A 12,915-nucleotide genomic window follows, 5' to 3' on the forward strand; every position below is an offset into this window, starting at 1 on the left:
ATCAAGAACAGAATTCTGATTCCTAGGATCGATGATATACTCGACAGATTACAGAGATCCTCATGCTTTAGCAGGATTGATCTGAAGAGTGGCTATCATCAGATCATAATCGCGTCGGGAGACATCTACAAGACAGCCTTTCGGACGACTTTTGGGTTATTTGAGTTTTTGGTGATGCCTTTTGGGTTAACCAATGCTCCTGCGACATTTAACCAGACGATGGACAAGATTTTTCGAGAGTACAAGCTATTTGTTGGCACTTTCTTTGACGACATCATTGTTTTCTTCAAGGATGAGGCAGAACATAGAGACCATTTGCTTCAAGTCTTTCAAGCATTATGAGATCACAAGTTAGTGATTAATGCGAAGAAAAGTGAATTTTTCCTACCAGAGATACACTTTTTGGGACACATTGTCTCAATAGTGGGAGTGCAGATGGATCCGCCCAAGATAGAGACTATCCGTGATTGGCCCGATTTGAAAAATGTCCATGAAGTTAGAAGCTTCTTGGGATTGTGTTCGTACTATAGGCGGCTCATTCGAAAGTTTGCAAAGGTTGCTTCCCCTTTGCATATCTTGACACAGGAAGGAGTTCCTTCCTTGTGGGGACCCACAGAAGTGACTGCCTTTTAGGAATTGAAACAGAATTTGATTACAGGACTAGTTTTTGACTTTGCCGGATTGCAGAAGTCTTTTGAAGTATATTGTGATACTTGTGGTCGTAGTCTGGATGCAGTCTTAATGCAAGAAGGCCAATGTCATTGCCTATGAAAGCCGATTGTTTTCAAGGCTGAAATTGACAATACAGATATGTGAGAAAGCTTTTGATGGCTATCCAAGCTCTTATTCAGTGGCGACATTACCTACTCGGAGCCGATTTTACGGTCTTTCACAGATGATGGGAGTTTACGCTACTTCTTGTCACAGAAGCAACTATCGGAAAAAGCAGATGCGGTGGGCAAACATCTTGTCAGAGTTTTTAATTCCGGATTGTCCATGTGCAGGGACAGAAGTAATTGGTGGCAGATACTTTACCCCGAAAGCCGTTGGTTCTGGCTATTTCCTCGATACATCATAAAAACTTCGAGGATATGGTCGGTCAGTACGCCACAAAACAAATTTTGCAGATGTATTCAGTTGAATACAGAAAGGGGAGATAGTAGCGGACTATTCCATTCAGATGTCTACTTGATGAAGAAAACTATGTTGTGCATTACACAACCGTTGAGGGAAAAGGTTATGACCGAATGCCACTGTCCATCGTTTACGGGTCACCGCAGCATTGCTACCACCTTGAAAGGGGTAGAGAAATACTTTGTTTGGCCGAGACTCAAGAAGGATGTGGACGAGATTGTGCGCAGTTGCTTGGTATGCCAGAAGGTCAAGTTTGACAGGCTAAAGCGCAGGGATTACCCACGTGCCCCTAGGAAAGTATTGCAATGGATTTCATCTCCCGAAAACACAACGTGGACACGACTGTTTATTGCCCAGATCTTCAGATTACATGGCATGCCTGAGACGATTGTCTCCGACAGGGACCCCAAGTTCACGAGTTTGTTTAGGACGACTATTTGGGAGAACGTGGTTGCAGTTCTCGTTCCACCCGCAGACTGACGGGCAATCAAAGATTGCTAATTCAGTGGTACTGACTTTGTTGAAGTATTCTTGGTTGGATCAGAAGACTACTTGGGAAAGGTTTTTTTTACCTTTGGTGGAATATGCCTACAGAAACACGTTTGACTCTTTGATGGGGAAGACGCCATTTGAGATTTTTGAATTTACCTTGAAGGTTCTACCCTTCCTTTTAGCGCGAAAGATAAGATTTTTCTTTGAAGCCGACCAGTTCACAAGGGACTTGGTCCGAAAGGCTTTGCAGAAATTTCACAAAAGACAGAAAACAGGCAGCAAATCGCCATCGTCGCGACTTGAAATTGAAGAAGGATGATTGGGTGCTCTTACGTTTTGAGAAGGCATGCATGAGAAAGAAAAAGGGAAAGGAGAGGCTTTTTCCAAAGCTTAGTATGCGATACTACGGACCTTTCCAGATCTCTGAAAAGATAAATGATGTCTCCTTCCGACTGAAACTACCTGATACTTGGAGGATTCACAATGCATTTCATGTGAGTCTCTTGAAACCTTTCAAAGGTGATTGCTTGATTATGGGGAGCCTGGTGAGCAACCCGAAGTGGAAGAAAACGAGGAGATCCTTGTTCTTGACCAGATTTTGGCACATAAGGATACGAAGAATAAAGGTAAAGTCCGAAGGCGGTTCTTGGTTAAGTTCAAGAACTATCCTGCATTGGATGCGAAGTGGATGGAGGAGGACCTGGCAAATACTCCTCATGTCACGTGACACATCCAACCCAATGTGTCTGTGGACAAGCTACAGCAAGATCAGGGTTCAGTCAGTCCAGTCAAGTCGAGATTAGAAGTGATCTGGCACTTTTGTAAGTCTATTCGTAGACCGTGCATGCCCAGTCACTTAGCATTGATGCATATCCTCTGGTTGCACACAGCATGATCATCAGAATTCCCATCAGAATCCATCAGATTCAGTTAGGGGAATTTTCCAGTGCATTTAGCCTATTTTTCCTATTTTTGGTATTTTTCACTTATTATTTTTAAGTGACTTTCCAACAAAAGTAGATAGGACAATTTTGCTAAGTTTGTATATAAGCAAACCCAAGTTAGAACTAAATGGCAGAAGAGGCAGCAGGAGCTTCCCGCTCAACAGGCAACTTCTCAACAGAACCCGCAGTACCCTCAACACCCGCAAGCCTTGGCGATCTCCCTCCCCAAGCCTAGCGTTTCCAGTTCCCATCACCATCCAGACCCCACGATTTCTTAGCGTTTTCCCTTGCAGTCATCGCCAACGACTTCAGCACCCTGGCGTTTTCAGCCATGATCGCCAGCAGTAGATTCCATCAGTAGCAGACCCAGAACAAGCATAGCGTTTTTACTAATGCTCAGCAAGCAGGTAGCGTTTTTGGTTTTCAGCCAATCCGCAGCAGAGGCAACCCAGCGTTTTGGTTTTCAGCCCATTCCGCATCAGAACAGCAGCGTTTTCAGCCCTATTGGACAGCAGACAATTCAGCCCTAGAAGCATTGCAGATACCCCCATTTTCAGCCCTTGAAAACGCAGCCAAAACAGTCATTTTCAGCCACCGAAACAGTCCCGAAATTCAGTAGATAGAAGACCACAGATTTCAGCCCTAAAGTCGTCATCGTCATCACCGTCGTCGTCACCGGCATAGTCCCAGATTGCATCAATCCATTGCATCGTCATTGTACCACTTTGTGCAATCATAAGTAGACCACTCTCGCCGACGAGAGTGGGGCCTTCGGAGTACAGCGTCTCTGGTGTCATATCTCTCTTCTCTCTCTATCTCTCAATCTCATACACTTGCACGCACATTGTCCATTCACTTTGTTCGTGATCATAGCACTTTCCATTAAGAACGAAAGGCTCTCCCTTCCATAAGAACTAAAAGGAACCTTGAGCACAGTTCGGAGCACTCATCTTGAGCAAAGTGCAAAGAATCATTCCGTTGCACCTAACATTGGTATCAGAGCTTTGGCAGTGTTCTATATCACTCAAGGAAAGAACCACAAGATTTTTTTTTGCTTGTTGAGGTCGCACGAACCCAAGCTTGGACGTGTCGATTCCTAATCGTGTTTTGTTGAAGAGTGACAGGAATCCCAAGAAAGAAGGGCTTGTCTAGCCTCCCCTTGTGTCTCTTTTCACTCATTGAGAGCGGACCGTGCACTTAGCGGCCGGCCAATCGAAGTGAGGTGGGAAAAAGCAACCTTGGTGTGAGCGCAAGGCCGCAAAGGGGTGCGCCCGCGGAAAAGAGTAGAACTCGGGTGAAGAGAAGATGCTTCTCAAACGCGGTTTGCAAGCGAAAGAAAACCTCAAGAACTCAAGAACCCTCAAGAACTCAAGACCTCTCAAGAACCCAAGTTCCTCGTAAACTTAAGAACCCAAGACCACAAGAACCCACAAGAAACACGACTTCAGAATGGTCCTCACTCGAAGCGGAATGGATACTTCGCTTTGAGGTGAATAGCATGAGAGAGGCGAAGAAGAATTTTCCCCACCAGGAGGTTTTTCCAACCCTTCCCCATCTACGACAAGGATTGTGCTAACTCCTATGGAGGAGTTGGACCAGGAAAGAAAAGCAGAAATAGAGCGTGAACACAAAGAAAGAATGGTAGCCATAGAGCGTAACTACACAGAAAGAATGGCAGCCATAGATCGCGAGAACAAAGCAATAAGGCAAGAGATGTTATGACTCTTTTCTCGAATGCAGGCACAGATGCAACAGAATCGAGAAAAGGAGACTCTCTCAGTCTCTTCTTCTCCCAAGCATGACACACAAGATTTACATGATTGTGTGAAGCATGATGATGTTTTGATTGACAATGATAAGCACAATGATTTGCATGATGATAAGCATGATGATTTGAATGATGATGATAAGCATGACGATTTGGATGCCAATGACAAGCAGGATGATTTGCATGAAGATGATGTGATTGTTCACAAGGATGATGTGTTAGTGGATGCTTTTTCTAGCGAAGCTAACCTCGTTGTAGATTCGATCATTCAGGAAGAACCGATCTTGGCTCTCGAGCCTAGGTCCAAAGAACCCTCACAGGAAGTATATTGTGTTCGCATGATTGATATGCATGCATTGTTTGAGTGTTTCATTCGTGATCGTTTCCTGTATTTTCGTCAGCATCGTTATGCGATCCCTTTTCCTAGGCATGACATATTGTATGTTGAGCACGTTTCTCTCATGGATGAGCACGAACGTATGCGGATTTTTCATGAAAAGCTGAAAAGTATGTATGTCAGGAAGTCGCATTCCATGTCTCTTCCTTGGCATGACACAGTTTCCGAACGAGCACATGAAAGTATGAGCACCAAGCATGGGCATTTCCATTGTGAATTGCCACAGTTGATTGCTCTAGATTATAAGAGGAAGAGTCGATCTCATTGTTTGCATGTGTTTGATGAACGGGTTGTCACTCCGTCTCTATGTTCATCTACATTGCATACACAGTCTTTAGAGAAGACAAGATTTTTTCCATTCACTTTACATGGAATGGGTATTGTTCATGGTTTTGTGTTGAAGATGGTTTCAGGAATTTTCAGCCATGGAGATTCTTGAAGAAGAAGGAAGCATGACTCTCGACGAAGTTGAAGCATCAGAGGAGCCACAGAAGACTTTGTGTCTCTTTGAGCGCGGCCCAAAGAAGCAAGCGTTGCAGACCTTTATGAAGTTCAAGTACCGCATGACCCACACAGCAGAGTGGGCTGGCGAAGAAACCCTTCCACGATTCCGGATGCTATTGGCGATCTCCCTCGACGCCATACAGTTCGGTACCAGTACCTCACTTTGAAAAGGAGGGGATGTCACGTGACACATCCAACCCCATGTGTCCGTGGACAAGCTACAGCAAGATCAAGAGGGTTCAGTCAATCAGGTCAAGTCTAGATTAGAAGTGATCTGGCACTTTTTTGAGTCTATTCGTAGACCGTGCATGCCCGGTCACTTAGCATTGATGCATATCCTCTGGTTGCACACAGCATGATCATCAGAATTCCCATTAGAATCCATCAGATTCAGTTAGGGGAATTTTCCAATGCATTTAGCCTATTTTCCCTATTTTTGGTATTTTTCACTTATTATTTTTAAGTGACTTTCCAACAAAAGTAGGTAGGGCAATTTTGCTAAGTTTGTATATCAGCAAACCCAAGTTAGCACTAAATGGCAGAAGAGGCAGCAGGAGCTTCTCGCTCAACAGGCAACTTCTCAGCAAAACCCGCAGTACCCTCAACACCCGCAAGCCTTGGCAATCTCCCTCCCCAAGCCTAGCGTTTCCAGTTCCCATCACCATCCAGACCCCACGATTTCTTGGCGTTTTCCCTTGCAGTCATCGCCAACAACTTCAGCACCCTCGCGTTTTCGGCCATGATCGCCAGCAGTACCCAGATGCATTAGCGTTTTTGGATTCCATCAGTAGCAGACCCAGAAGAAGTATAGCGTTTTTACTAATGCTCAGCAAGCAGGTAGCGTTTTTGGTTTTCAACCAATCCGCAGCAGAGGCAGCCCAGCGTTTTGGTTTTCAGCCCATTCCGCATCAGAACAGCAGCGTTTTCAGCCCCATTGGACAGCAGACAATTCAGCCCTAGAAGCATTGCAGATACCCCCATTTTCAGCCCTCGAAAACGCAGTCAAAACAGTCATTTTCAGCCACCAAAACAGTCCCGAAATTCAGTAGATAGAAGACCACAGATTTCAGCCCTAAAGTCGTCATCGTCATCACCGTCGTCGTCACCGGCATAGTCCTAGATTGCATCAGTCCATTGCATCCTCATTGTACCACTTTGTGCAATCATAAGTAGACCACTCTCGCCGACAAGAGTGGGGCCTTCGGAGGAGGGTTTTACAACGTCTCTGGTGTCGTATCTCTCTTCTCTCTCTATCTCTCAATCTCATACACTTGCACGCACATTGTCCATTCACTTTGTTCGTGATCATAGCACTTTCCATTAAGAACGGAAGGCTCTCCCTTCCATAAGAACTAAAAGGAACCTTGAGCACAGTTTGGAGCACTCATCTTGAGCAAAGCGCAAACAATCATTCCGTTGCACCTAACACCTCAGATTGTGAAACTTTACCTCGATGCTTTTGGTTTAGCACAGTCTACTCCAAATGGAACCCAGAATTCAGCTTGGCCGGAGATCTGGTGCAGTGGGATGCACAAGAGGGGAGCAGATGCCTCGATTTTGATACTAGAGTCATTGATGTCTCCTTGAGCTTCAAGGATACTGAGAGCTGACAGTATTCTGCTGGATGACTTTGTGAAATGGAATTCCTGATTTTGATATTGATTTGTTCTTGACTTCTTTTAAGTGCAGGAACTAATAGACGAAATGACTGCAGCATTTTGGTCTGATTGATCTCGAATAAACATGGTTGCAATAGGGGTTAGTTAATCGGACATCGATGAGGTCCTGATTGGATCTAGATGCAATTGCTAGCTACATTGCCGATAAATCATGGTCTAAGATCCGAATGAATGTTGAATGTCATGTGATGTTTAGTGATGTCCTGTGATGTTGTGTGATGTGACTGTCGATTTGGTACATGTGCTAGATGTGTGTTCCTAGTACGTAGGTACTAACAGTCAGTGTCTGCTAAGACGGTTTATGGCCTCTGTCTGTTTTGCAGGCGTAATCGAGGGCAATTACAATGCTTTCAAGAGCAGGGTATGTCACAAAGTGATGACGTGTCTGCCCGGGAGCCGAAATCGTGACTACTACTGAAAACCCTAAACCTGAAACCTGTAAACCCTAAAATATGCCAAAAACCCTAAAAACAGCAGAAACCCAAACCCTAACCCTAAAAGGGCAACAGAACAGATTTTCGAGCTGATGACGTGGTAGAATCCCGTGATTTGTGGCGGAATTTCAGCCTTTTGTGTCAGCTTTTCTCTACGCTAGAAAGAGAGAATTTGCTTTATTTTAAAAGCTCAAGTGAGTTTGAGAAGAGAAAAGAATCTTTGCTTTTAGGCTTTTGGATCTGAAGCTTTTGGGGCTCTGCTTTTGGCATCCCTTGTGAACTTTAAATAGGTGGTTTGGGCAAACACTTTGCAGAGCATATGGACGCAGAGTCTGAGAGTGAAACCCTAACCACTCTCTTGTACTTTGAACTGATTAATACAAAAAAGAAATACCGAAAGGGGTGCCAGTCTTTGGGGCCAATATCTCTAGGCACGGAACTCTGTCGGGCCAGTGTTGAATCTATTGTGAACTGTGAATTGATTCTTGACTTGGAGTGTCCAAGTCTGTTACAGCTACTGCACAACTAACACTACCTCAACATGGGCCGCCCTAGCCTCCTATGAAAGCAAGGCTCTAGCTGGATTTCCTCCTAGCAAGAGAACTACTAATTTGGAGGAAGAGAGAGATAGCTAATGGCATGGGCCCGGCACGGCTGCCATCTAGAGTGCATGAAAAATCTCCTCTCTATGCTTGCACCTCATGTGGTGCTTTGCATCTAGATGATCACATCGTCTCCTCGCAGATGCCCTGAGAAGAAAAGCCAGGAAGGTCTCCTTGCTGCCCATCAAACCCCTAGTGGGCTGGCCAACAACGCCAGGTATCCAGCAAGAAAAATGCCAAGGACCGCCCTCATCTACCCCCTAGTCACCCTAGGGCTGCAACCTAGGGGCACTGGCGCCCTACATACTAGAGCACATGCAGACACACTGGCACGCAATACCCCTGGCTACTCATATATAGTCCAAACAACCCAGGTCAGCCAGCTGTCCACCAGCCCCAACGATTGGAAAATGGGTAACAATGAAGTACCAGGGCACCAAAAGTCATGGGAAAAAACAAGCAAGGCTAGGAAAATACCCCCAGCCTGCAGAAGCCTGATAGCATCGAACAAAGCCAAAACCTTGAGCTAAATATGGCTAGACACATCCCGACATGAGAAATCTAAGTCACTCCGACCAGGCACAGCCACAAAACAGCCCACACTCCCTAACACCCGTCCCTTGGAGAAACTAGGAGAAATCCAAAGAGATGCCGTAACTCTAACTGAAGACCAAGACAACTGAGGCAGAAGAAGCCCTCACCATGGAGATACATAACTCTAACAGAAGACGTAGACCACTGAGGCAGACAAGCCTTCCGATACATAGGTCCTTTATGTGGAGAGAGGGAGAAGATGGTGATGATAAAAAAACACATGAAAAATTGGTGGAAAGGTTGTCAAGAGATTATAGAGAGGAGAGGAAGATGTAGCCCAAAAATGCTAGCCACCGGCACTTTGCAACGGATGAGATCGTACATGTGTCTATAGGGGAGTGTGTGCTTGCCAAGTACTGTTTCCTTTGGGATGCTGGCAACCATTAGGGTGCGGTGAGTTGTTTCTAGGTATGTGCATGTGGATGGATGTGTATGCATGACTTAGGATGTTGATTGGTCTTGCTGCACTGACTACATTTTCATCTTCATTTATGTGCATTTTGTCTCTTTATGTTTTACTTTTTACCCTGCCATGTCTTTTATGCTGCTTTTATCAGGATGCTATGTCGCGATTTCATTTTAATAGGCTGACAAAGCTTTATATGTCAGCTCAATCCGTAAAGATATCGAATCATCAATACACTTCTCAAAGTGTCCATCATCACCCCAAGAGGATCTTATTGGTCGAGTCAGAAAAAATCTCTTATGAACACACCAAGCGCCATCTCTCTTGAACTGGTAAGAGGGGTCTTGTTCGCCTTTTATTTGTCAAAGCTTTATATGTCAGCTCAATCCGTAAAGATATCGAATCATCAATACACTTCTCAAAGTGTCCATCATCACCCCAAGAGGATCTTATTGGTCGAGTCAGAAAAAATCTCTTATGAACACACCAAGCGCCATCTCTCTTGAACTGGTAAGAGGGGTCTTGTTCGCCTTTTATTTGGATGCTATTATTTTGTTTATATATAGACACAAATCACATATTCTAAACCATGGTGGCCTACAATATTGTCAAGCTGTACAAATGAATGAATGTTTTATCCAAGACGAGTCTTCACGTCAGAATTCTCAAATTGGAACTTCATGTGTCATCCGTCCTAGCAAAGCGTCCTTTGATACGAGGCCTGCTGTCAGCCAAAGTTTTCCTACATATGTACTGCAAAAAGACATCAGTTTGAAGTGCTACTTATGTTGTAATTTAATTAGTGCACTTACACATTACAACAAATTAACATGCATTACCTTAATCTTCTTACTAAAATTCCGCTCACTACGCTTTCTCCGGTAACGGTCTATGCTTGAATCTTTCTCCTCTTTTCTGTATGGTTGGAAATTTATCTTTACGGTGGAGGGTTGGCCATCGTCGCTTAGCATTTCAACTCCAGCTAAACTTAGATCCTGGAGACATCACATGGTAGTTATGGATATCTCTGTCATCTAACTTCACAGCGTCACAGACCCTCCTCCCCTGAATGTAGGTGCATGAATCGGTATACGCTTGGAGCAAACGAAACGGTGGATCAAAATAAAAAGTGCAGACACTATAAACAATTAGGGTAGGCGTGCGGTAAACAAACCGTAGACAAAGGACAATGAGACAAAGTGCCTTTTGTGATAGAAGTGCATGAGGAGCCAGAGATGAGGCGATGATGCGAGCAAGCATACCTTTATTTTATCTGAGGTGTAAAGAGAGGCAAAGTCGTCGAATCTCGGGCCCCTGTAAATACTTGGAGGCGGCGGTGGTACAGGTGGAAACAAAACAGCATTATCACTTCGGGCTGATCCAAGGAGATGAGGTGCATATCTGCACACATCTTGGATACCACGACAACAATCTGGGCGCATTGGACAATGGTTTCCCAGAACTTGAAGCCCCGGTAAAGTACCATTTGAATATATTTGCTTGTTGTTGTAATCAGTAAACCCCATAATGTCGAGACCACCTGACGACTTCCAATTGCATTCTCTTTGTGACGCAATTCCCTTGAGAGTACAATCATCTGCTGCCAAATTACATGGATGTTGCCCATACACCACCCCTTCCTGAAGCTGATTATTGGCAGCCATATTGAAAGGTAGGGCTAGAGCTTGTAGACGATGTTCATGCTTTGGCTCGTTGAGGGTACTTGGTTGAGTGGTTGCGGCCAGATTCGACGATGATTTATGACATAACCCTTGAGGCAGAGGGAGCACATTATAAGGGCTGAAGTGCTGTAGGAAGTATGCTTGCAAGTCTCGTCCATACGTAGCTTCGTTCAACAGCATTGTTTGAGGGTTTGTATGACAACTTTCCGCCTGTTTTGAGCAGAAGTTTTGTGTGACATTTGGGGAACACATTTGTGGAAGATGTGGTAATGGTGGGAGAACTTGACTGGATCCTTGGGAGCAGCTAGGAACAATATTAGGGCCCTTCGATATTGAGATGTTGGTGGTAGTAGCGTTAACGATAGTGTCGTCTAGACCATCTGAAAATATGCACTTTGAGGGAAATATGGGATGTCGAGACGACAATAACGACTCCGAGGATGTAGCCCATGAGGTCCGTTCAACCGTGGAATAGTGTGACACTGGTGAGTTATGGTCACTTGTTTGGATCGGCGAGTCTAGAAGGAACAAGCTCGCCTCATCCACTCTTTCACCACCAGAATCAGTAATTATGTCAACAATGTCACGCCCTTGCCCCTCTGCATTGTGCTGCTGTCCGTCGGGGATTTGAGTCTCCTGTTCAAGAATTTAGAAAAGGATGAGTTATCAGAAAAACTGCACGTATAAAATAGCATCAACACACATGCAAATGATGAGCTTTACATGAAAGAAAGTGCACTTGCTCAAAATACAGAAAAGCATGTGTACTAGAATTTTTAATTTGACAGACAAGGTTAACTCATGCGGCCATTGGAGACCTCTCGTATCCAATGTCCTAAGAGAAGTAGAGAATTAGAAATACATTTGACATATTCTTGTTTCCTATATGGATTGGACCTACCTTTTCACTTTCTTGTGAAACATTGAAATCTTCTTTTGCTTTCGGTTGTCAAAAAGTCCCTTCATTTCATAGCCTTACATTACCTTGACTTCCTTTTCATTTGATTGTTTTAGAATGCCAACATGAACCTTCACCTTTTTTTTTTTTTTTTATGAACAAGGCTACACTCCAAGCCTCCTGTATACCAAATCATGGTGTCTAGAGGCACACGATGTGATTAAACAAAAATCTGAAGCCTGTCTAGAGGCACACCATGTGAGAGATACATGGCCTTTTGTCTGCGCCAACAATTCTGCAAAGAACGGAGTTTGAGTTGTTAATGGAACGCACATTCTTCTTTTCTGGTCTGCACAAGGTGAGTGCATACATCAAGGAGTGCATAAGCATGTGTGCGTGTTGGGTGCATTGGATTGGTGGTAGTTTTTGAGGGACTAGTGGCACATATGCCCTTAAAATTTTGAGATCTTCCAAATCAAGGGCATATGCTAGTGCCACGTACGCACTAGCGCTCTAAGTTTAGTTGGATGAGGGGGCATCTGCATGCACATAGCAAATTTCCACACCAACAACCACAAACCAATAGCATTTAACAGCACAATTGATCTAGGCAGCAAGCTGGATTGAGCTCGAAATAACTGAAACAGCAACAACCCAACAACATTTGATAGCACAATTTAACTAATCTGCAAGGATTGAGCTCCGGATAAAGGAAACAATCACAGTTTAACAACATTTGAACAGAGCACGATTTGAACTAATTTGCAAGGATAGAGCTCTGCATACATACATGAAAGCAAGCTCTGAATTTTAGAGAACTAAAAGAAAGCATGACAAGAAGAGACAAAGAAGAGGAAGAACACTTACGCAGTGATTGCAGCAATCAATCAACATCATGCACCTGCACCTTGATGACAGACGAACAATGATGCGAAACCTCTCTCTCTCTCTCTCTCTCTCACTCTCTCTGCGCGCTAATTTTTCCAGATAAAGACGAACAATGTACAGGTAAAGGAGTGGTGCGCTAAGAATGGTCAGGAGACTCCAGTTAGATTGCGGCTCAAAACGTTTTAATTTTGAAAATTTTGAAAATTCCTAAAGGCTACGGACTCCGGAGATAGAGAGAGCGGGGGGGTTAAGGGATTTTCTCAAACTAGAGTGCATCGTTAGCTGTATTCGTGTGAATTAAGATTAAGTAAAATATCAAAAACTAGCGAAGGTATGGCGAGAATTTCTCAATTTGCATCTGGTAAAAGTAGTCAGAGCTTTGTTGGCACATCCATGTTGCACATATCTTGGAATCCATGCACTCCAAGAGACTAACATAGAAAGCTCATCAAGAACTTGTGCTTTCATAAAGGCACCACATTTGGCATAAACT

The 12,915-nt window shown here is 44.1% G+C and overlaps 1 protein-coding gene across 1 annotated transcript; it reads right to left on the minus strand.

The window, feature by feature from the left end:
• Window positions 1–9,303: 9,303 nt before the first annotated feature.
• LOC147423842 (uncharacterized) lies at window positions 9,304–12,500 on the minus strand. The gene is made up of 4 exons (XM_086502122.1): window positions 12,402–12,500; window positions 10,217–11,272; window positions 9,794–9,949; window positions 9,304–9,707 (listed from the first exon to the last, which is right to left on the minus strand). The coding sequence occupies exons 1-4, from the start codon at window positions 12,429–12,431 to the stop codon at window positions 9,633–9,635; spliced, it is 1,317 nt and encodes a 438-aa protein (XP_086358248.1). The 5' UTR covers window positions 12,432–12,500; the 3' UTR covers window positions 9,304–9,632.
• Between the last annotated feature and the right edge of the window lie 415 nt (window positions 12,501–12,915).

The sequence above is a fragment of the Adiantum capillus-veneris genome, chromosome 26 (genome assembly GCF_014529385.1).
Source record: "Adiantum capillus-veneris isolate H3 chromosome 26, ASM1452938v2, whole genome shotgun sequence".
In the NCBI taxonomy this organism is placed as follows: domain Eukaryota; kingdom Viridiplantae; phylum Streptophyta; class Polypodiopsida; order Polypodiales; family Pteridaceae; genus Adiantum; species Adiantum capillus-veneris.